The 25,093-nt window shown below is 44.5% G+C and overlaps 1 protein-coding gene across 2 annotated transcripts; it reads right to left on the reverse strand.

Annotated features, from left to right (window-relative positions):
• Positions 1-797: 797 nt before the first annotated feature.
• Positions 798-22,575, reverse strand: AMPD1 (adenosine monophosphate deaminase 1). Of its 2 annotated transcripts, XM_066626577.1 has the most exons (16): positions 22,554-22,575; positions 19,494-19,505; positions 16,161-16,335; positions 14,709-14,874; positions 12,618-12,783; positions 10,899-11,118; positions 10,276-10,405; positions 7,673-7,867; positions 7,381-7,512; positions 7,103-7,266; positions 6,570-6,696; positions 5,582-5,745; positions 2,055-2,175; positions 1,518-1,691; positions 1,276-1,386; positions 798-976 (listed from the first exon to the last, which is right to left on the reverse strand). In XM_066626577.1, the coding sequence occupies exons 1-16, from the start codon at positions 22,573-22,575 to the stop codon at positions 818-820; spliced, it is 2,238 nt and encodes a 745-aa protein (XP_066482674.1). In that variant the 3' UTR covers positions 798-817. The 2 variants fall into 2 exon arrangements, with proteins under 2 accessions (XP_066482674.1, XP_066482673.1); XM_066626576.1 differs by lacking the exon at positions 19,494-19,505.
• Positions 22,576-25,093: the final 2,518 nt, after the last annotated feature.

Here is a 25,093-nt window from a genome sequence, read left to right on the forward strand (position 1 = left end):
AATGAGAGCCCAGTTATACCCTTTGCCTCCTGCTGGTTCAGCCATGTAAAAAATGGGCAGTCATCTGGAAGGAGGGGCAGACTTAGACATTTAGGAGGGGAAAGGGGATTTAAATCCCCTTACTACCCACCGTAAGCCACCCACTTCGCAAATGGGTCTCCTCGGACCTGCACCAGCAAAATTCTCTCCAAAACAAGGAAAGAAAGGGGGCAGGGAGGCTAAAAAAGAAGGGATAGGATCCAGTGTGCACCATTACCACAGGATCCACTCCCTCCTGCAGCCACAGTTCCACAGCGGAACTGTGTTCCTACTGTCATAAAGCCTTGTGCACACCAGCCCAATCCTAGATTGGATTAGAATGGCTTTAGATATACAGTACACTTCTTAGAATCCTGTGGTACAGAGTGTTGGTGTCAGGAGGCAAAGCAACTCTGTGTTGTCTCTGTTTTGTGAGCTCACCAACATCAGAGGCATTGTCCATACCAGGGCTGTGGGACAGAAACAGGGACTAGGTTCCTGAGCAAGAGCACATGGACACCTCTAACAAGATATATAGTAGGAATTTATATCTAGTGTGTGAGGTTAGGTAAATGCTGCTTATAGAATGGAGAAACACAAAGCTTAGTAAACACACTACACAGTTTGTTTAGATCACTCGTCGATGTAATTTGAAACAACAGTGTTGGAACTATAGATCCACCTGCTCCTGTCACCTGTCCCCTCCAACTGCCTGGTGTCACTGCTGTATCTCTGTCTGAAGCCTGTTCTGTGGCTCTGGCAGGGATCTAATACGGCTGGCTTCAGTGCCGAGAGTCACCTATTCAACAGCTTTCAGCCCCTCAGCAATAAGATCAAGCTCATAGCACCACGTCTCATAGCGGTAGGCCATCCGGATCTGAGCCACGTTGGTCTTGCGGATGTCATTGCCCTGTGGCCCATCTTCAAGGTAATTCTTTCCCAGAATATGGAGCTTTTCCTATGGAAGTGAGGCAGTGAATGAGGGCCACTTTTCATACATCATTCCTTTCATCTTTCTCCTCAAAGAGCATGTCAGCACCCTCTGACCTCCACAGGCCTCCCACATCCTGTCTCAACCTTGCACTATCCCACTCTTTTCCGAACCTCCTCAGTTTAACATAAGGAGTGTCCATTTGCTTCTTCCATTTCTTCTCCATCTATATTCCCTTTCTTTGCCCAGTCCTAGGCATTTCCCAGTCATTAAATTCTTGAGCAGCAAGTCTATGTCCCTTAGAGATATCCAAGCAAACAGCATACCTCATGAGACATGCCACACTGCAGAACACTGTAGCGTGCAATCTCACACATGTCACAGGTGCTGAGCTTGAAGACCTGGGCAGCAATGGCATATTCTTCCATCAGAGGTTCCTGAAGTTTAAAAGGGCACACATGCAATACACTGCAAAGACCATCACAGAGACTTCAACTTCTTTCCCCTGACAACTTGGCTTGACCTCTGAGAGCAACTGGGTGTCCTAGGGAAGGGCCCAACTACCTACCTTGGTGTAATGGAACTGCATGGGATCATCAGTGGATAGTGACACCATCAGGCCCTTCTGGTGGAAATCAAGAAGTGGATTCTTGGCATACTCCAGGAAAAGACTGTTGTTGCTGAGCGGGGACATGGCAATGGGGATTTGGGCTAGGAAATAGAGATACTGTAGCACAGGACTCTGAAAAGAGAGACAGCAGGTCTGGGTCAGATCAAGCCAGACAAGATCTCCAATTCTTCCTAACCATAGAATAGCTTCTTCTGAGAGTTGAGTCTCTTTGTCTGCACAGAATAGATCCATGACTTGCTTGCACCATTTGTTAGCCACTCTCAGCAGTCACTGAAAGCACCAAGTCCTGGCTTTCCTAGTTATGGCCCCAAGAAAATAACCATAGCAGAATCTCAGCACTGAGGAGAAACAAGCTCCTCATGGAGAGGCTTCATCAGTCCTTCCAGGTAAAAGGCTTCTTACTATCATTTCAGATGTAAAGCAATATTCACAAAATGGATTCACAATGGTGCTCTCTGCGATGTTGCAACTCACCTTCTTCAAGTTTAGGCCATGGGAGATATTATCAGCAGTCATGAAGGCAGCCAGAAGGTGGGTAATAGCACCAGCTTCTCCACAGTGAGGACGGAACAGGAAAGTGTTCATACCACGTTCCCTGAGAATGACAAGTCAGTCTTTTACAGAGAGCCCAGATCAATAGGTGCAACTAGTATTATCAAGGGAAAGAGCCAGACTGACCCAGAAGGATCCCTCCATCTAAGGAACCAACATCCTTGTGAATGAATGAATAAACCTTTATTAGGCATAGATAAAGAAACCATAAAAGCAAACATAATCAGTTCTAATCCAGTTTATCAAAAACGGAATTAAGTTACTAAATTACTAATAGTACATTTACAGTTCAACATAAAATATCAATTTTTTTGACAGATTACATTAAGAAGGCTTAGAAATCGCTAAAAGTAAAAATTTAGAAACTCCCTCTAGCACATCTGGTGAGCAGTCATTTAGGAGACGCTTCAGTTTTGCCTTATCCGAAAGACCATTCATTTTGCCAAGAAGTGGAGTCATGTAAGTGTGGTGGGATCTAGTGTGCTGAGGACAATAAAAAAGAATGTGTATGAATGAGTCAAAATTTCCCAAAATACAAGGACAGAGGCGTTCTTTATATGGTATTTGCTTATATCTGCCTTCTGTGACCTTGGATGGAAACACATTGAATCTTGCCAAGGAGATTGCACGACATTCAGAAGGCCATACTTAAGTGGGATAGAGAAATTAAGAGGGGAGCAAATTCTAGAAGCAAGTTAAAAGAGATTTTGTGCCTCAATGTCTAGCATTCTTTGCTTTACCCTTTGATAAACTCCAGGGAATGGATAGAAACTTAAAAAATCCAATGAAAAAGCAATTGATTCAATTTTTGATTTAATTTGGCTATACCATTTAGAAGAACCAGACTCAGATAACATTCTGGATAGAAGACTGCCTGGTTTCACATTATAATGTAATTGGAACCAATAGCGTATGGTTAAAAGCCATGCTCTTGATACTAAGAGCGATTGTCCGGTCTCCAAACATAATGCAGAGTATGGTACAGATTTAGGTAAACCCAAGATAGCCCTCAAAAATTTAGCTTGGATACTCTCAAGGGTGTGTTTTATAGCACTGATCCAGATAGGGCACCCGTACAGGAGCTGGTATCATACAGGTATCTTAAATTCCAAGATATTTAAAACTTTTGACCTGTTCTAGTTTCTCTCCTCTAATAGACCAAGTGCCTGGGCGCCATGATTTTGAAAAGACCATAACTTTGGTTTTCTGAGAGTTCAATTCGAGTTTGTTACATTTCAGATAGAAGTTCTATTTGAAAGTCGCTTAAGTCCAATAGGTGTACAGGAAACTAGCACTGCATCATCCACATAAAGCAATGCTGGAATATGCAGTGAACCTAGTTTAGGGATATGTCCATCTATCTGGAGCAAAAAGGGGGTAAAATCATATAGAAAAAAATTTAAAAGGGTGGGTACTAAAATGCACCCCTGTTTCACTCCCCTTTCGACCTGAATTTTGGGGTCAATTTCCCTGAAGACGTAAATTTAATTTGACAGGTGGTGCCTGTATAAAGTTTCTGAATAAGAATCAGAAGTCTAGGGTCTATATTAAGTTTAACTAATTTGTCCCATAACAGCGATCTATTAACAGAGTCAAAGGCTCCTTTAAGATCCAGAAAAGCAACATATAATTTTTGATTTTTTAGCCTTGTGTACTTGTCAATCAAATGAGCTAAAACAGCACAGTGATCAATTGGTGAAAATCCTTTTCGAAATCCTATCTGATCCCACCCTGGAAGGCCCAGATCTTCCATCCAGGATAGCAGCTTGTTTAAAAGATGTTTTGCAAAAAGTTTTCCCCCCCACTGATAAAAGGCTTATAGGTCTAAAATTGGAGGGATCACGATGGTCGCCTTTTTTGTAAATAGGCACTATAGTTGCATTTGTCCATTCAGCTGGTATTAGACCTGTTTGGTCCACCACTGTAAATAATGAGGATAGAATAGGGGCCCACCATTCGGGGTCCACTTTCAGGATCTCCGGCAATACCAAACCTGGCCCAGGAGCTTTCCCTAGTTTAATTAGGCTTAAAATCTTGTGGAATACTACAATAAATCAGAAAATGAGGGAACTGCTCTACACGGAGCTGTATAAGAGCTATAGAATCCAACTTTTAAATGAGTCAGATCCGATAGAACTAATTAAGACATATGAGTTATTAATCTCTAGGGTTTCATCCACCTTAGTCTCCTATGCTAGTATGCCCTTCGCTAAAGGTGGTACAGGGGAGGGATCCCAAACAATATCCCCTTGGTTTGATAGGGATTGTATGGAACTCAAAAACCAGATTAGTACCAGCAGTACCAGCAGTACCGCTATTCAGGGGATATTCAAATTCCAGATACATATTTTATACTGAAGAAGCAGCTGAAACAATTGATTCAAGAAAAGCAACATAATTATGCTTCGTGCTTGTGGTATAAACTACTAGCTGCCATAGAACATAAAAATTCTAAGCAATTTTGGGGTATAATCACCAACTCTTCTCAGAAAACTGCACCTCACTTTCAGATGGTCATCTCCTCACACGAGTAGTGCCGCTACTTCTCCACCTTATACTTCCAAGAGGGTGAAAGTGGCTTAGCATCTTTTACTATAAACCTTTTAGCAACCACCCTGTATCCCCTGTATCCTCTGAAGCCTCCTGTATCCCCTGAAGAAATTATAGAGCTAGTCTCTCAAATTAAACATCCTTGTGTAATGCAGAGCACACTCATAGCTGAATACATTATCAGATTAGCAAACATCTCAGCTATTCTGACCTTATCGTCTGAATTCATAGACTTGCCAACACTGTAACTCTAACAGGTCCAAGAATAGCACCACCTATGTCTGCAATACAAGATGCGCTTGCTGACATTAGTGCATTAGCCTTTCCTAATCTAAAAGTGCTCCTCTGACCACGAGTAAGTACAAGATACTTGGAATATAAAAGCTTGTACGGGCAGGCCCCCATAGCCCATCTGGTATCCCCAGATTCAGTTGTATCTGGATCAGGGGGGTGCACACACCTCTGCATGCCCATTAGATTTACCTTTGATTTTTATAGTCATGCTGCAAGTGTGAATTTTGTCTTGTTTTATTTTCTTATTACACTGAAGAACAGAGTGTGCAGACAACCAGCCTGCACACTAGAGGGTGACTAGCTGAACATTAACAGGAAGCTCCTGCTTCCTGTTAATGTTCAGTTTCTTTTCTGTAGCATGTAGGCTCGTTGCCTGTAGGCTCTGTTAACAAGAAAGTAAAGCAAGACACACTTGCACAACTACAAAAATCAGAAGTAAACCTAATGGGAGCTTGGGTGGACAGGGGGGCACTATTTTATAGAGTTCCCCATATTCACAGCTTCTGGTTTCTGCATGGGGGGGGGGGGTCTGGAATGGAATCCCTGTGGATATTTGGGCACACCTGTAATACAAAAGCAAATCCCCCTGCCAAGCTGAGACTCACCGTCGGAGGTGATTGAGCACCATGATGTTGGCATACATGTAGTACAAGTAATATGTGTAGGATGGATTCTTCTCCTGTGTCCACTCTTCTGGCTTGGGACTCTTTGTACAGAACATGTGTCCACTGTGTTTGGACTCATCATCGACACTGTCAAAGCCAGTAATCTGAAAGTCATACAATTGGTACTGAGGCAAGATCTAAAAGCCAATGCATGCTCTCCACTCTTACCAAACTAATTTCATGACATTAAAAATCCGTTATCCCCATCATCCATGAAGATCTTCAGTTTGGGCAATGTCAAAAGGTGCTGCCTTTCTGGGAAAGAACAGCTGGATCCAGTGAGAGTCAGGCATGCTTTTACATACGTGTCGTACCTGTCAGAGGGCATTGTCAGGAACAGGATAATGGAAGAGATGGATGATTGACCCAATCTGTTTAAGGGTGTGCTGAAAGGGGCTGATTGAGTTTCTCATGAAGTAGCCATATTCTCTGTAATGCCTTTTTTTTTTAAGTCAGCAATGCAGACACAATGCAATACACGCCACAATTGAAAACCGACAAATTTAGAAGTTATCTCATTATAAACATAATTTTAAAAATAAAAGCAAAAGTGTCAAAAACAAGGATTGTATATTGGGAACTTAACAGAGGGCAGCCAGTTTCTTAAAACCTTGTTTGTCTGTTCTCATTGACTCTTACTACAATTTATCAATTTAGCCATTAAATGCAAAGTTCCACATTATTTCTAACCACAACTAGAATTCTAGGACAAGCCTCTGATAGTTTTGCATGCTGGATTGTCATATAAGTTGTAAACTTGCTGTTATTATACTGAAAAGCCAAAACAAACAGTACTGGATCTAAAGGAACGATACAGTCTAAAGTAGCCCAATATTATTTTCATTGTACATTTCCAAAGAACTTGGCCAGTGTCCAAAGGCCAGTAAGTTGAGCCTGTGCCCTCTGTCTTCATGGCACTAATACTCACATGGCGCAGAAATACACTTAGCTCCTTATTGGCTTGTGGATTTATTGTTGCTTCAAATATTGGCACAAAAATGTTCTCCAGCATCTTCCCAAAGTGTGGCAGGAAGTTCTTAGACCTGAACACATCACTGGGATGGGGAATCACAGGAGAAAGGAAAAAAAACACATTGATTGGACCTGGGGTCCTGAGAGGAGGTTATATTTGCTCCCAAATCCAGATGAATCCAGTGTATTGGCAAGAAGCAGGTTCTTCCCTTTTCAATTGTGTCCCAGGTAGCTGCCCATTTTCTATGCCCCAAAGATATCAAAGGAAGCCACTGAGTGTCACCAAAGCTACCCCAGTTGCATAGCCACACTCCTTCATCCACACAATCTTCCCTTGTCTCTTGATCACGTGAGATGGTGACAGAGAAAGAACCCAGAAACTCGATCTTATATCTGTGATATGCAGAATCCAGCAAGCTTCTGCTGGCCTATTACTTTTCTTATATAATTTGTAAGCAGGCCCTCCCACTCTTGACCCACTGCACTTACTAGATTCTGGGCACTTGGATCACCCATTTCATGTTAGGTGAATAGACACGGTGTTTGTTGAACCAGTGGGCTAATTTGGGCCACTCTTCTGGTGAACGCCCATAGATGGAGAGTCGCGGTTCTGCAAACTGGTACTTGGCGTCCTCCAGGTCAGAGCCAACTTCCTGAGAATCAGAAGGGACAGGAAAAACTTGTGCCTAATCTCCCTTCAAGAACCAGACTCATCTTCAAACCACCATCCATACAGGCCCAAACACTCGCATACCATATTGTCTAACCTTGATGATAGTGGCAAAATACTCGCCATCAATGGCATTTTCAGATTTGAGGTAGAGATCGCGCAGCTGACTGCAACCCACTGGGTTATACTTGGCATTGAACTTGTCAAAGCGCTGGAAGGTCTGGCGGCCCTGTGACATGAAGGAGTGATCAAGGCTAGATGCATAACAAAGAACACTTGCTGGGCATAGACTGACAGAAAGGTTAGTCCTCACCCAACTGTGAGATTCCTAAGGAAGGGTGGGGAACATGGGGATGTCTGATTCGTGGAGAAGGAAAAGCGGCACTCACTGCATGCACATCCAGTGAGTCCACAGTCAGGTCATAGGGGTGAAGGCTGAGCTGTTCAAAGAGCTGCTTGAGTGTCAAAGTCTTGTCCTTGTCCTTGTACACCACCCTATCTGCATCAACCCGGTATGACTTCTTAATGAATCGCAGGAGATGCTTCTGGTTCATACAAGCTGCAGCATGGATGTGTGTGTCCACCTGTTATAGAAGACAAAGGTTAATCCAAGGGGGGGTGGTCATTGCAAGGTATTCCTGTACCCCAAAGCCATCACAGAAATTAAATTGGGGGAGACAATGGTCAGAAATTATGAATTATTGAATTATGTGCAAACAAACAAAATGCTATAATTCTGTTCAGAAAATGGTAAACCTGTGATACAGCCATTGTGCATAGAATGACTTGGCATAATTTGGTTACTATCAATGAAACTCATAGGACCTGGCAACTTAGAGGATAGATTTCTACCAGGCAAATCTGTTCATCTGAGGCCATCCTTCACATCTTCCCAATATCTCATGTTAGACAGGAAATGATCAGAGAGAGGATCTTTCCAGCAGTGGCACCCCATATATGGAATACCCTGCCCAAGAAAGTTTGCCTGTTGCCAGTCCTGTTGTTCTTTATTTGCATGGGCATTCAAGCATAGTTTATTACTTGTTTAAGTTTTACATTCTAGCTCAGCTAGATTTTACTGATGGCTGCCGTTTCTGTGCTTTTGGGCGCAATCCTAACCCACGCTGGAGCAGGCAAGCCAGGAGGCTTGTGCTGCATCTAACGCGGGATTGCAGCAAGCAGCATCTCAGCCAAGGCCAAAGGGGAAGCTCTTCCCCTTACCTGTGGGTAAGGGCTGCACGCCCCTATGAGTCTCCTCGGACCTGTGCCACCTCCGGAGGTGGCGCAAGTCCGAGAAGAGCGGAGCAGCTTGAAGCCGCTCCGCTCGCCCTGGGGACAGGGGTTGGGATCCGGCATAACTGCCGGGTCCCAGTCCCGCCCCCGGCTCCCTGCACCCCCACTCCCAGGCCTGCCCTCCCCCACCCAGTAATGCCCTCTCCTGCCCCCTCCCCATGCCCCCTACGCTTTCCTTTGCCGCGAGTGCGCTGACACAAGTGGCGGCATGGGAGCTGCGGCAGAGGCTTCTGCCTCCGTCTGCATGTCGGCGCATCTGAATGCGCCAACGCAGCTCCCGCCTAAGAAGGTGCAAACGTGCTTTACGGCACGTTTGCGACCCTCCAGGGCCACCTATACTGGCATAACTGCCAGTTAGGATTGCGCCCTTCATCTTTTTTTTCTTTTTTATAGTGTTGTAATGTTATTATGAATTGTATGCTACCCTTGGAGTATTCTACTAAAGGGAGACTTGGAGACCAATCCAATCCTGGGCCGGCACCAGTGTCCCACATGCTGTCCAGGATTCAGCCATCACACAAGTGACATAAGGCACTTCGCAGCAGCCAGAACAATGGAGCTGCTGCAGGGAGGCCAGTATGGGCAGGTACTGGGCCTCTGCACTAGTCAAAGGAATCCCAGGAGCCATCAGTGGTAAGTTCCCTGCCAAGTAGCAGGGAGGCATTCCAAGGTGGGGGGAAAGTGGGGGAAGGCAGGAAGGAGCAAAATTGGGCAGGGGAACGTGGGGAGGAGAGCGGTTCAGGCCTAGGAGGGGGGTGGGGAGTACAGCAGAGGCTGCCTTGCATCCTATCCCCCCCTCCCACACCTGAAAGCCCGACATGGGTTGATTCAGATCTACACCAGTGATTGAGGTGGTCCAGATCGAACAGACCCATAATGGCTTCTGGGGCTTGACATGGGGCTTGACTTGGGAACAAATGTTCCCTTACCTCAAGGAAACTCCAACTGCCTCACTGGCCCTGTTGGATACAGTGGTGGCTCTTTCAGCAGCCTGGACAACAGCCTTGGGCTGTTAGAAATTATCTAAACACACCAACCAATAATACATTCTGCATTTTTGTTTTGGAAGATCAGAAGAATTTGGAATTTTATGGGAAATGGAAAAAAAAGAAGACAATGCATATTGAGGAAAACATGCAGTTGAAATTAGAGCTCTCAAGTAGCAGAGTTTAGTAATACTTTGGAGAACTGTTGCTATATGGCAGAGAAGATGCTGTGCCATTTGGACTCTTTTGAAGCTCATGTAGGGCTTGGATACATCTCAAGGTGCACTTCCTCAGATTATGCAAAGCAGAAGTTATTTGAAAGTATTAGTTTAATGGGTACACAATGATCTCCAATATCTGCTATATCACTACAAGTATATAAGAACAAGGACCTCGTGAACCAAACCATGAACATTTGAGAAGCCGTCCAGTCATGCTTACTGTGTCATGTTACAAAATGTTCTCACAGAAGATGCTCTGATATTCTTAAGAGGCCTGGAGCTGGAGGAAGCGCCTGTCTTGATTCAACAGGTTGGCTCTACCCCATTGCACTTGTGTCCTGCTCTATATTCCTTTTCTGCCCCTGGCTCTCCATATGCTCTCCCACCTGTACCAGTGGTGGCTTGCAGCTGGAGCTGTTTCTCAGGTTCTAGGTCTGATAGGATATGATACTTTCTGTCATGACAAGACAACTCTTTGGACAGATCCCTCACCTTTCGGCAGTTATAGAAGTCCCGATGAGGGTTGCCCTTCAGCTCCTTCAGCTCCTCCATCTCGTTCAACATTTCATGCACGCTGAACTTGGAGGAGAGGAATCGAAGGCGTCGATGTGTATAAGTTTTCCTGGAACAGTCAAAAGAGAGAGGACAGGCTCACATATAAGCCTCCCAAAGAATAAGCCACAGAATAAGCCATGTAGTGCAAGTTCACTAAAGCTATTAATGGGCACCTGCCAGAACCACCGACAATGTTGTTGCATCCACAAACCAGAGTTACCTCAGCTACTCTCACAAGGTGGCTCAGTGAAGGCCACATTCCAGAGTGACCAGAGTTAGCAGACTCCATTATGGCACGGATATATATGTGTGTGTACTCAGCCCTCACGTCAATTCTAGCAGGGTCAACACTACCACAAGACAGAATGTAGTGGCCTCCTGAGACAGCAGTCCTTGGATGTCAATAAAGGAAAGTTAACTGATATTGAATCTACTTTTACATGTGATTGCAGGGGTGGACTCCCTCTGGATTTTCTGCCTCAAGCGCCAACATGTCTTAGGCAGGCCTTGTTTCTGTGTGGAAAGGCCATACCACAGGTAAGGCTCTCTAAGACACTTACACAGGCCCCTGAGCTATAAGGGCCAGCAGGAAGTTCATGTCATCAATGAAGACCTCCAAGTTAGGGTAGGGCAGGTCCTTGGGCTCACCCCTGGCAGCTGCTGCTTTGTCAGCATAGACGTACACCACACCTTCCTTCATTTGTACGTGGTAGCCCAGATTTTCAGGGAAATTGTCAGAGCGGAAAGGATCTTCACCTTCCTTCACAGGTGGAGTGAACACTGAAGTAAGAGAAGAAGCACTCTGGTGATGGGCAAGGAACAGAAAAGGCTTAGGTCTATATAAAATCCTATGATCATTGCTGGCTGCCATGAGAATTAAATTCTGCATCTCCAGGAAATGAAGTTAGAAAACCACCTGACCTTGGGAAAGAAGAACTGGGATTGCCTGAAACTGTATCAGTGTTTATTCCCCCACCATCAGCCTTCTGCATCAAGTTCCTTAAAACAGAAAGTTTTGCTACAAATTGTGTCTCTTTTTTCTGGCTAACTTTGACATCCAACCATGCATGTATTTGCTGGATGTTGGTGCTTGTAGCAATTCTAAGATCCTCTGTTTATTCTTAAAAATGGATATCCAGCTTAGAGTCTATAACTTTTTAAATGTGAGATATATGCAAAGCAAACTCACAAAATATCTTTTAATAAACTATTCCTGGTTTACCTGGAAATCTGAAAGTTCTGCTCCATTCTCAGAAGTCTTACCTACCCAAAATAATATGGTAATCCAGAGTATATGGAAGGGTAGCAGGAAAAGGTGCAAGGACTCCTGTCTAGCTCAGGCAGATGGCTGCCTAGATTTTTCATTGCCTGCATCATACCCCCATTTGATTTACAGGCCTGAACAAGACTGGCAAATGGCAACAGTCTAGTCTAGAGAACTGATTAAAGTCTGAGCCAGAGTCAAACTCTCTATTATGGGCAAACCTGAATCCAAATGTTGACAGAATAATGACTAAGCTAAAATACTGTAATAATGAGTACTGAAATAGAATAATTTAGATCAGACTGCACCCTGAAACAAGGAATCACCTGGAAATAAAATACATCAGCTAGGTGAGATGGGAGCCAGATTATGGAAAGGGGTAACTGGTCTATGGTACCACACTCAGTCTCATGTTGCATATTTATATGATCCAGCACAAGTAATACAGGCCTAATGCCATGACTGTGTGCTGTCCAGGTTCTGGCTGCCTGCCTGTGGAGGGGTCACGCTGGTGTGCATTGCCCGGAGGTGCTATATTTGACACCTGCTCAAATCAAGATGTGAAGAAAGATCATTGGGAGCTGCGTTATATTGCCTCAAGGGCAGTATTGTCAATACAGACTGGCAGCAATTCTCCAGGGTTTCAGACAGACTGTTTTCTTTGGCCAACCTGAAGACGCCAGCAATTAAACCTGAAACCTTCTGCATATAAAAGGTGCACTATCATGAAGCCATGGTCCTTCCCTGAAAGAGGGACTGGCAAATTCCTCCCAGCAACAAGCCTAATAGGAACTGGTAAGAAGCCCCTCTCGCTATCCCAGATCCCAAAGTGTTCTGCCTCCTCAGCACCAAGTCTCTCCATAGCCAGAATTCTGGCAGAACAAAGTGGATGTATCCCCACATGGTATCTCCAGTCCCCAAGGCCTCTGCAAGCCTGTTCACCACAGATTGGGCAACCTTGTTGTTTCGCCACAGTGGCCATTCAGTTCTGCCTCCAGAGACTGTCTATAATTACCTGGCAAGAGATCGTCACTGGATTTCCACATCTCATTCTCAATGGTGCACAGGAACTGGGAAGGAGTCTTGGGGAACCGCTGGAAAGATTTCTGCATATATTTCTGTCGGATGCACAAGGCACGGTACAGGCCTCGGCAGACCAGTTCAAAGTCCTCCACTGTCACCTGTTGGATACATTCAAATTGCTAGACCAGAGCTGACAAGCAGAGAAGAAAGAGTCATGCATGCAAAGATATGTGTACTGAAAGGGATGAGGGGACACTGGAAGACCTTCATATATTGTGCTATCTGAGCATGCTTGGAAAAAGATGGGAGAGAAGCAACAGCTGTGAGGATAGATCCCACAAGCAAGTGCAATCACTTGGTGAAGGAGCAAGTACACAGGGCATATTCCATCTCTCCCAATGGCCCCCAGTCTGAGGATGGCAGTGAAAGGTGATCAGGGGCTATGATAGGACTCAACTGCTGGAGTTATTTTGAGCACTAGAATGGTTCGATTTCATCAATATCCCTTAACCCAGCAAATCCACCCTGGGGGTTGATTTATTTCCCATGGGTTCAAGTTAGGCCAGGCAAAATACCAATCCAGCCACTAATCAACACAGCTAAGGGAGAGCATAGGAGAACCTTTGCACCCTCTTCCATACCATGGGAAAAGCAAGAGTCCATTTCAAGATTGGGAAGCAGAGGTAGTTTACCAAGGATGATCAGGTTTAGTACATGATAACTGTGTCTTTGTTTCCATTTATTGTACAAGGCAGTTTGTTTCCCATTTATCTGCTCTCAAGACAGTTCTGTGTGTGTGTGTGCGCGCGCACGCACGCGTGCATAAATGTGCATGTGCTTGTGGGTCCGTGTATGTGTATAGGCAGGAAGAATCACTTTTGCCAGGCAGCCCAGTCACAATATTTTCACTTGAGGCAAAGCTTTCCTTTACTCTAGACAGCAATTCATTCATAATAGGATTGAATGTGGAAGGTTTTGTGAGTGTCACAGACCCTATTGGATGCTGTTTGTGAAGTGACACAAGTCCCCCCACCTTATGCCTTTGCCATTTGTGAACCTGTTGTTGCCAAGGATTTTGGCTTTTTTTATTTTATTTAATAATTGAAGACTCTGTACTTCCCCACTAGGCAACTGCTATAGGAAACAAAAGGAAGACACTTTCCAGCACCGGCATAGCTGTGCCAGTGGAGCATGTGCTGCATCCTGCAGTTGGGTGTCACTCACGGAGGCCTCCTCAGAGTAAGGGACTGTTTGTTCCCTTAACTCAGAGCTTCATTGCCCTTATGTCAGTGCTGCAAAGTTAGGGGTTAAGATTGCGCCCAGTGCATTCTTCACATCAACTCTGCAGCAGTGTTCATGCCATTTTGTAGAACTTAAGTTTTAGGGCAGTGTTTCTCAACCAGTGGTACAGGAACCGCCAGTGGTACTTGAGGTGCTGCCTGGTGATACTTGTGAGACCCCTGCTGCCCAGCAGCGAGACCAGGAACACGACACAACAAACAGCAGTAGGAGGCTTGGTTCAGTGGGCAGAACTCCAAAGCATGCTTTTCTGCACTTGGAAAAACCCTCCCGTCCACCCTGAGCTTCTTACTGGTGTTTGTTGCATTGCATCTGGCTTCCCACCTCAGAAGTAACTGGCAATGATGTCATTGCCAGATACTTCTGGTGGTATTTCAAAGAGGTGGACCATGTAAAGTGGTATGGTGGAGGACAAAGGTTGAGAAAAACTGTTTGTTTTCATTCTTAGTAGGTGGCTGCTGTGTGGGAACACCTAGCCAGATTATTTGTCAGGCTAGCAATAACATGAATACCCCCTTCCCACAACAAGGCTACTCTACACAGCTACCAAGTGTAAATGGGACATTGACCTGTTGTTACTGAGAAGTCACTAGGGATTACTGTGTCAAAGTGACCAGTTTTTCAGCAATTGCTTGAAAAGGACTCAAGTGATGCGGAGCATAAAGAGTAGTTTAGTACCCAGCATAAAGGCTGGGCAGACACCTCAACTGTCTGGTGAGAAAGACGTAACAGAAGAATGGATTTGGCCCTGGCAGGCAATGACTGAGCACCACCATCTACTTACCCCTGCAGCATAGTCTCCCGTGATCTGCACACGTTGGAATTTGGGCACGGCTTGGTACAGAGCGGTGGTAGATATGACCTCATCAAGGGTGGATAGTTTGGTAGATGATTTTCCTACAAGAGGAACAACCAATGCAATGGTCTTCAGCCTCAGAAGTCTCTTTCTCCTAGATGAAGAAGAGGGAAGCAACACAACATCAAACTCCAGTTTGCACAGTTTTGTCCATGCTGTAGGAACCATAATAGGCATCATGAAGGTCCAGCTCATCCATGGGGCTGCCTGAGATAGTCACTTCAGGTGGGAGACTGGGAGAGGAGCAGCTGCCTCTGCCTGCCTGCCTCCTCTGCTGCCCCTCCCACTTCAGATGAAGAGTGAAACAGGGCAAAAGAAGAAACGAGGAGGAGAGGATGAGCTGGAGTGCTGAAAATGCTCTAGTCGAGCCCATTGCTTCTTTCTCTTCCACACTTCTGGCTTCACTCCCCTCTTCCTTTTTAAATCCAGGAGGTAGAAGAGGCAGTGATGACAGTGGCTGGCATACTGGCAGATAAGAGAGGAACAGCATTTGGGATGCTACCTCAGGTGCCAAGAGATCTTGGCCCTGCAGATTCTTCTGATGGCTACTGTTTTGGGGCTCCAACCACATTTCAGGTCTGACATCTCAGGTTGGCAGACACGCTGGGGTCTCAAATGAGGGGGCTAAGCACCACATTCATAAGCAAGTATCTTTACACAGATCCATTCTCTTTCTGACATGGCTTGCACCTTCCCCTGGTTTTTTCACTAAACTTACGTTCTGAATCCAAGGATATTTCCATGGTGAAGTAAAACACGTAGAACCCTGGACAGGATTAAGTAACAGCAATCCCACCACCAGTCAATAAGAGCAAAGCTCCAGTGCTGAGATCCTCTGGCCCAAGACAATGGACTCAGTGATAGAAATCAAAGGACAAATAGACAATCGATGCAAATCAAAATTGCTTAGAGTGGAATGCTACCTAGAATTAGCCATCCCTTTGATAACACTGGAAAACTCTGCACCAGTCAAACTCTGCATTCCATGGGAGGACAGTAGGGCTGGAATATATGTGATCACAACTATTCAATGACTAGAAACACAAAAGCTGCCATTCCTATAACACCAACGTATTTATTTGGTGGACACCTATAGCCCAATCCTAATCTCAAATTATGCTGGACTGCACAGTCAGTGTGTTATATTTTCCCACTATTAGAGATGGAGGATGGAGATACCATCTGAAGTCTCTGCTTCAGGCATCAAAATGGCTTCAGCCATTTCTTTGTGGAATCAGTGCCTGTGGGAATATCCAATATGCAACTTTTGCCCATGCAGTTCTATCTTCTCCATCTCTTTGCAACTTTATCTTTCATTGGTCCCTTTGCTTCAGCCCCAATGTTCCATGCTCCCACCATGAACCCGCATCCCATTCTCACCGTTTTTCTGAATCACTTGTGGTCTCCTCCTTGATCAGGTGTGCCTGCATTTCATGGTGAGAGATGGGGCAGACATCATCTACATCAAAAGGGGAGATTTCATGCCGGCCTCCTTCATCCTTCACCTCTGAGGCAAAGACCTTCTCTGCGAAGGAGCGTATGGCTTCATCTGTCTCTGTTGGGAGAAAACAGTCACTAGACCAGCTTAATACCACTTGGGGGGGCAGGGGGAAAGGAATCTATGGTATGACTCAGAACATCAACTCTGTGCACTCAGAAAAGAGTTCAGACCATAATTCCTACAGGAAAATGAAAAATTTAGAATTTAAAATGGAACTTGTTTAGAAGGCAAGACAGCAAGTACAGAAGGAGTTTGTTTATACTGAGTCATACCATTGACCTATCTACCTAAGCATAGTAAATATCCATCCTTAGCTGATAATGGCTGTACGGAACGCTAGATATTTTTCTCAATATTTCTACCTATTTTTACTGTAGATGCCAGAGATTAAGCCCAGGAAAATGAAGAGAGATGGAGAACACACAACACATAATGGGTACATAGATGCATTTTTGGAGCCTGTATTTCTCCATATCCTGGAAATAAGTGTGGCTCTCATTGATGCAGTAGCATTGCATAGGATAGCATGACAAGAAGGATGAGAATGAAGGGATATGGAGATGAATTGGCTTTGTTTTCCCACCCAGCAACTGAACATGACATCACCATTGCGCAACCCACCAAGGACCAGTGTGAACTGCACCTAAGACTGCAATCCTATTCACACTTACTTGGGAGTAAGTCCCATTTAATTCATTGGAGGTTTGCTTCCAAGTAGATATGCATAGGATTGTACTGTAAGTCATCTGCTTCACAATAGCCTGGGTTCCAAACTGACAAGCAGTCAAATTACTTAGAGAGAAGGGTCGTACCTGTACTAGTTTTTCTGAAGGGAACATTGTAGTCTTAGGCACTGAACTGAGATTATGACACTCTGTTTCTTGTTGCAGCCCGCAATGCTGGAGTGTGCAGGCACAGTTGCATGAAAGGCAGAGGTGGAAACACCTCACATTTACACATCTGTGCCACACCAGGGGTTACTCTGAATCTCTGGGGATGGGTGGGTGTGAGACTCTTCAAGGAATTAGGAATTGGGCACCACTATTCAGGTGCCACCAAGGCAGCTTCCATTTCAGGGTTGTATGATCTTTCAATCTGTATGTATGTTCATTCAGAAGCAAATCCAAGTGAGTTAACTGGAATTGTATGCATAGTTGGCATAGAATTTCAGCCTTAATGTCACAGGAAAAGCTGTGACAGTGATGGGCAGGACTAATAAGAAGAACACCTGCTGTCTTCTGCCCTTGCAATAGACGTAGAAGAAACAGGAGCGTGAAACAACTCAGCGGGAGGTATGCAAGTGGTTTAAGCAGGATGGGTATGGGATGTCATGATAGTAGGATGGGAAAGCTTTGAGGCCATGCTAATGACAGGTACAAGCAATGTCACTTCCCAGACAGACAGCGTACATGGAGAAAGAGCCAGGAATGGTCCACGCCCACACCAGATTAGACTGCTGGTGATAAGGGGAGGAATCTGGTCATCCATCTCTGAGCTCCCAGCTTCTGCTTAGACGAGATACTTTCTTTGTGTTATTATCAAAGCAGCCATTGATACAGACCTTGGGATCACAACAACAAGGGAGCAACCTTGTCGCAAGGAGGCAATTTAGCAGCAGCAACATTCTTGCAGACAAGAACTTCTGAGCAAAGTGGTTCATGCTCAGCTGTGCATCAAGCTGGGCAACTCAGCAAGACGGCCATTTCTCAGCAGTGCAACCTCTGCCACTGCCCAGTTATCAGATTCAAGTGCAGCAATCCACCAGGAGTCCAAGAAATAGACACACCTGAGGTCAAGTACACAACCTTAGGATCAGAGAGAATTTACCATCAGCAGGTAAATTCAACTGTGTTCCTGCTTTCCTAGCAAGCAAGGTGTGTTGGAGAAGAGGGATCCAGCTTATAGCAGTGGGCGCTGGGAGGATTTGGGCTCTTTTTTAATTCAATGTCACAACATAATGAAGGTTTCTCTTTGAGTCCAGCTTTGAAGAATGCCTTGCAAGTGATGGGCAGCCCAAGCCTATCCCCGGTGGCTCCGCCCAGTGTAGCAACACCCAAATGGCTACTGATGCACCCATCAGTACTGCCGGGGCTGCCGGAGGCCTTCTTGGAGGAAGGGAACTTTTGTCCCCTTTCCCCAAGTGAGGGCGCAAGAGCAGCAATGGGTCTCCATTCGGTGCCGGCTATTTTGCTTTTCAGTTCGACATGGAGCATAGGATACAGCAGAGCAGGTTCTTCTGGTCCCACCCCTCTCCCGCCCTGGTTCCTCTCCCCACCCTGGAACCTTCCACCCTGGAATCTCCCTTCTGCCCCACGGCCCTCTCCACTGCCTGGAGCACCTACCATGCTCAGGGTGGCTTCTGTCTGGCACTGAGCTTAGCGTCAACTGGTGCTCGGCCGGTGCCATAGCTGACTCCTCAAAGGGTGTTGCAGACATGCATTATGGCATGTTTGTGACACTGAGCGCTGGTGCTAGAGCTCAGCACCAGCAGTGGGGTATGTTAGGATTGGGCCCTCAGTAAGAATTGTACAGGATAGCCACTCATTACTGGTTTTAGGAGTTAGGGATGGTTGTTTTGAATTAAGTGGATGTTTCTGTTCCAAGTTTTTATAGAGACCTCCAAATGAACAGACACACACACACCCTGCCAATGTTTAAATCTTGCTGTTCAACTTGAAAGATCTTCTTTGATGAAGGCAGTAGCTAGATGAAGAAGAATCAACAACAAGTGGCTTAAGGATACATTTCAGTCACCTTTTCATCCCATGAATTTTAGCTTCCAGCTTCACAGATGCATTCCTGGGTGAAGTCAATGCAAGCTTAAATGGAGCATATGGTGTAATTAAACCTAGGACATTATAACTATTCTTTAATATTTATGCATGAGTGAGTGGTAAGTTTATACAGGGTACACAGAGCTTCATCTCATTTGTAGTCTGAAGTTCAGGAGAAGTTCCCTTACATATTGGGTGTGATGCAGCATCCTTGCATTTCACAGAGATTCTTGAAGACAATGCACTTTATGCTGGCCCCATCATGGCACACTTCTGCCATGCAAGGTCAGTCTCCAATGTGTCCCTAGCTCCTGGCAATTGCTGCAGAGAAATGAGCAGTCCCTGGGCTGCCATGATCATTCATCTAATTGTATATTCTCAATGATCATTTGTTCAACAAGGCAGCAGGTGGCACATGGAAGATCTAGTAATACTCACGTTTCTCCTCTGCTGCATGAGATTAAAACATAAAATAAAATAAAACAAATGTCATCAAATCTTAGGATGCGTAGTACTTGACAGAGGTTGTACTCATTGTCCATAGTCAAACAGAGAAACAAACAATTACATTTTTATGATTGAATATCAGAACTGTTACTTATACATATTACATACAATAGCTTCTAGACAGCTCTACAATGAGAAACAATTACAATTCAGAAAGGAGTTGGGGCAGCTTGCCTAGGCCTCTTGACTGATCTTCCAAAGGTTTGTAGTCCTTTCATCCTATATCGGAGTTTTAGCAGCTGTAAGCTAGAATGTGGGATTGATTGGTAACAGCTCTTTTCATACATTGATTTGGGTGTAAAGGAATGTATGGGGAGGGGCAATAGGTTTTGGAAGTGGACAAAGATGCAACAACACTGCACAAGCATCTTGAAGAGGGCAATAGAACTAGTGAGCTAGCCAGGTGGGATGTTTCGCCTCTTATTTTTCCAGTCAAGCTCTCCTTGATATGTACGAGATTACTAACCTCGTAGATTACTAACCTCAGGCTATTCTTTCTTTCTCCCTCTTCTTCCCAGAAGAGTTACTTTCAGCCACATAGCAGGCTTTAGGACCTCTCTCTCCCCAAGTACAAAGATCTCATAAATAATTTTCTTTCTTTATGACCATATGCCTTGAAGTGATCTTAATACAGAAATATTATTCCAATATTCCAAACCCCAGCCATGTAAACCAACTATACAAACTAACTATATTAGGATAGATTCCTGTTTGCCCAGTATTTGACTGCCACACATTCACAGGTATTGTTTGCACAGAAGTCACCATAGGCACTTGCAGGCATGTAGCTGCCTGTATGTACAATATGGTATCCTTCATTTTGCAGTGTTCTGGATCTTGCACATATAACAAATGGTACCTCTGAATGACAGGAGGCTGGGGCGAGGTAAGTAAGCATATCACCATCATTCCCCTCCATGTGGACACTGGTAAATTGGCAGCAGAGGTGAGGTGTTGGCCAGGAGAGGAAGTAACAGGGCATGTTGGGAGAGGAACTGGGAAGGAGCAAGGGAGGGAGGGAGGAACTGCATTTCTACCCACCCCTGGCTCTCCTCAGACTTGCCAGCAATATAGGCGCAAGGAGACCCATAGGCAATCAAGCAGCCTACCAGGGGTAGCTATTTTACCCCACCACCACCATAGCATGTAGCGCAGACTTTGTTGTCGTGGCTGCATACTATAATGTGGCAGAGAAACAGATTGGGCAGTAACAGTGCAATCTTATGCATGTCTATTCAGAAGTAAGTCCCATTGTATGCAACAGGGCTTACTCCCAGGAAAGTGTTATAAGACTGCAGCCTCCCAAACCTTCCATTCTAACTGTATGTGCACATGTTTGTCATTGCACAGTGTTGCTAGAATTATAATGAATAGCACTTCCTGAGTGTGTGCAAAGGCACTTCACATGCATTATCTTGATGCAGTCCTTACAGTACTGTTGCAAGTTCTGTATTATGATCCTCTCATTGCATTTTAGACTGAAATGGAGCAGGGCTTCTGGTGAGTGCAAGGCAGAGGTGAGCTTCACACTAGGGAAGGGATGTACAGGTCAGTCTCTTAGCCATTACACTATACCAGTTAACTATTAATAACAATATCCCCATTCTTGTCACACTTTGGGTAACTATAGAGTTGCTTGTGGTGTTATCTATTTATCACACACACAATCTGTTTGAGCTAAGAATGCTAGCAATTCTAAAAGTGGGTTATCTGCAGTTGCTAGATGAGTCAGCACTTCTACCTTCATAAAGCAAAGATTCATCAGGGGTTTCAGTTCTGCCCCAAGAATGTATGAATGTGTCTGTTCTTGGAATTAATCTCCTCTCACCGTTTGCTTGAGAGAAGGAAGTAAAGCTTGCCCCTTGAAAGACCGGCACAGCAAGACTTCCCCCTTTTCTCCTTTTTCAAAATACAAATTGAAGCAGAGTTGCTTTTGTTGAATATATCTATCTGACTCAGTGGGCAGTTATTGCACCATTAATATTCTCAAAGATGAAATCCACAGTCCTGAATGGGAGATGGCAAAAACCGATCTACCAAGAAACGACATGTTCACATGGCATGAACATTATAGAAGTCCTTGACAATTACTTGGAGGCATTTGTTATATGTTTTGTTATTTTTCTTCATGAGCTGCTAAAAGGGTTATGCCCTACATACTCCTGCACTAGCGTGAAATGGCTGAACTCTTTGGTAACAACTCTGAAATACTGGACAATGGCAAAAATACTTTAAGAAGTAATTCAATGCTACAGAACATTGCTAAATGGACACAACATAAAAGGGGATATATATGGAAAGAATGTGACTTTAAACTGGAGTCTCTATTAAAGATTATATTTATATTTCATAAGCTATGTAGATGCTTTTCTTTCTTTCTTTTTCTTTTTCTTTCTTTCGTTCAAAATGCAATACCATAAATCTTATCTCATTCTCATCACTCTGCCCCAAGTGCCTTAAAGATATTGTCATTCGGCTACAATAGCTTGAGATATTCCTGAAAGGATTTGCAAATGGACCAAGAGACATAAAGTTCAGGCCTTTCCTTAAAATTACCTTTCTGCAAGTCTGAACAATTCAGAGGATCAGTCGAGGATCAATAAGGGAAGCCCTTCCTGATATCCTGTGATCTGTGTATTTTTCCACTACCTCCAATTTATTTTTCACATAATGAGGTTGACTGAGTTTGCTGAACTGAGTTGAGGGTCTTGCCCAATTCACATCTGCGGCTATCTGACACAGCAGCCACTGCCTGGACTTTCTGTCCACATTAGTCATTTTGGACATTTCTGTCTGCATTACTCATTTTGGAACCTACTGGCTCCTTATTCAACTTTCCATTCTTTCCACTTTCGATACTTCCCCACTACCTCAAAAATGGCAAGAAGCTTCCTTATGGACTCATTTTAGGATGCAACTATTAGCAGGCTGCCTCTCTGTTCGGAGCTTCACATTTGCCTACTGTTATATGGGGGTGGGGGTTAGACCTACCTGGAACTTTTACCTTCGGCATTTTTCCTATCACCTTGGAGGAATCTTGAGGAACTGACTGTGGGGCAGGCAAGTGGAGGAGCAAAGCTGCACAACCACCAAATGCTCATTTTACTATTTATCTCCACTCCTGTAACCCAACTCTCCTACTCTAAAAGGAGTGGAGAAATAAGCAACAGACTATTTAAAGCTGCAGCCAGTCAGGGAAAGTCTTAGTTGTAACAGGTGAAGCAAACCTCAGGCTTGGGGTTAACTCTGTTGGTCCTGAGCAGATAAGAGAGTACTGCCAGGATCATGACCATGACCGTATGCTTTTGATTTGGAATCAGCACCATTCTCTGACTGTGAATGGCGTTCAGATAACTTGCATGACCATTCGCTCAATGAGGCATCCTGACTTTTCATCTCAATATTGTGGATATGCAGCTCTACATGGGTCTTTTCAAACAAGACTTCCGTGTTACTTCAGATACTCTCTCTGAGAGGAATCACTCCAAGAGCAAGGATGCCAAATAGAAATATATTTGTTCCAGTAGCATTCCAAATACAAGAGACTGTTGCCTTTGTTTTCATTTTTATTATTGTTATGGAAACCATTTTTACAGCACCTTTCTAAGGTTTACACTACCGTATTTTAAATGGCAGAACCTCAACCACTCTTGTGCTGAAAACCCGATTTTATCTTATTTTTCCACCTGATTTTGAACTACGTATGCCCTATAGAGGCTATCTTTGCCCACTCCCACCTCAGTCTCTGTAGATGCCAAAAAGCTTCCTGTATTCTGTGAAGGGGGTGATGCAGACTCCGACATGCTGAACCTTGAACATGCCATAGTATATAGACCAGTAATTTTCAACCACTGTGCTGTGGCACACTGATGTGCTGTGAATGGTTTACAGGTGTGTTGCAGCAATTTGGGTGAAGGTCATTGGGAGATGTGAGCCAGCCCCCCCCACCAGCAGTGCAGTATATCCTGTCAATTGTCAAAAAACCAATGGTGTGCCTTGTCAATTTTAGTGCCTTGTCAGTGTGCTGAAAAGGGTTGAAAATTGCTAGTACTATAGACTATGGTTTCTCCAAGGCTGAAACACCTGAGGCTGCAGTATACTGTTGGATGTAGTAAATGTTGCTATCAAATGTTGGGGGGCGCGCAGGAAGGAATGATTATGATCTCTTCAAGGAATGGGCCATGGTCAAATTGAGACTCACCCAAAGCTCACTGAGACTCACCTCATGAAGGCACTTTTGTAACATCAGGAGAAAGCCCCACAAGCTCACCTCTCAGCTGAACCAGCTGTGCAATGTGGGTGACAGACATGTGGGACTAGATAAGGGATGAGATCCCATCTCTCCCAAAGGTGGAACAGTTTAGGTGGGTGGTGCCAGAGGAGATTTTGAGACCTCTGATTGGCAAGCATCCTGAAACAGTCCAGGAAGGTTAGCTCATAGGGTGCATAGCCGCAGGCCTGGAGAGCCAATTCAATCTGAGCAGCTGCTTCAACCAATGATTCAGGAACCACATGGGGGCAGTATCATGACAGGATGAGCTCCTCCTCAACTACCATCCCAGTTTAATAGGATGGAGAAGTGGTGCTGCTTGCTAGGCAGTATGTACCTGACCTCCAGTCTTCACTTACAACCCCCCCCCCAAAAAAAAATGTCATAAAGTGCAGCAATAAAATGATCTAGAACAGGGTTTCTCAACCTTTTTTTTGCTCATGTCTCCATCTTGAGCCTCGTCCCATCATATGCCTGGCAGTTGGGTGACCCCGTGGGTTGAGAATCACTGATCTAGAATGACCTGACGCAAACTCTAGCAAATCTTTACACCCTAAGAATTTCCTTAATAAGAGGCCTCCTTTTGTAGCTGCTTAAACACAAGGTGTGAAGAGCACAGCCACACCTCCTGAAGAAGTTGTTCTACAATAGAAAATCTTTTTCTTTAATGACCAATGATCTCCCTTGTTGTACCGGAGGAATCCCAAGATGGCAGACAACTCATACAGGAAAAGGCATTACCTTTAAGGCATACATCTCTCATGCACAGAACATGTATTTTTAAATCTGGGAAGGGGGAGCAATGGTGGAGTGAGGACAGTGTTAAGGGCTCCTTGCCCTTCTGTTTGACCATTGCAGTGCCGGCACAAGATTGCTAATATATATATATATATATATATATATATATATATATATATATATATATATAATTTTTTCTTCAAACAGAAAGCATCATTGGGCTCTCAAGCAGCCACATGCAATGTCATTTGTCTGAAGGATACATAGGTTCCACTGTGCAAGACAAAAGGAACACCTTAAATTGACTACTGAGAGGGTCACATGAAACAGACTAAGCAGATCAGCCCTGAGGTTCATGGCAAAATAAAGAAGAGCAATTTAAAACAACAACTCTGAGCAACTCAGTTATCTTTCAGGAAAGGTCAGTTTCATTGTTGCATGTACTGCAGTAGCCCCCAGTCAGCTGTGGATACCTGATTTCTAGAGAGAACACAAGAATCATTCTTGGCTGTGCTATGACAGA

The sequence above is a fragment of the Tiliqua scincoides genome, chromosome 4, assembly GCF_035046505.1.
Source record: "Tiliqua scincoides isolate rTilSci1 chromosome 4, rTilSci1.hap2, whole genome shotgun sequence".
Taxonomy (NCBI): Eukaryota; Metazoa; Chordata; class Lepidosauria; order Squamata; family Scincidae; genus Tiliqua; species Tiliqua scincoides.

Bases quoted from the DNA above. Each gene is read 5' to 3' on its own strand.
- AMPD1 (XM_066626577.1), bottom strand. From the start codon at position 22,575: ATGCCGAAGGTAAAAGTTCCAG. The intron at 11,119-12,617 runs GTAATTATAGAC...CTCTTACTTCAG, and splicing joins CAGTGACGATCTCTTGCCAG to TGTTCACTCCACCTGTGAAG. The intron at 7,868-10,275 runs GTGAGGGATCTG...CTTCTATAACAG, and splicing joins ACTTCTATAACTGCCGAAAG to GTGGACACACACATCCATGC.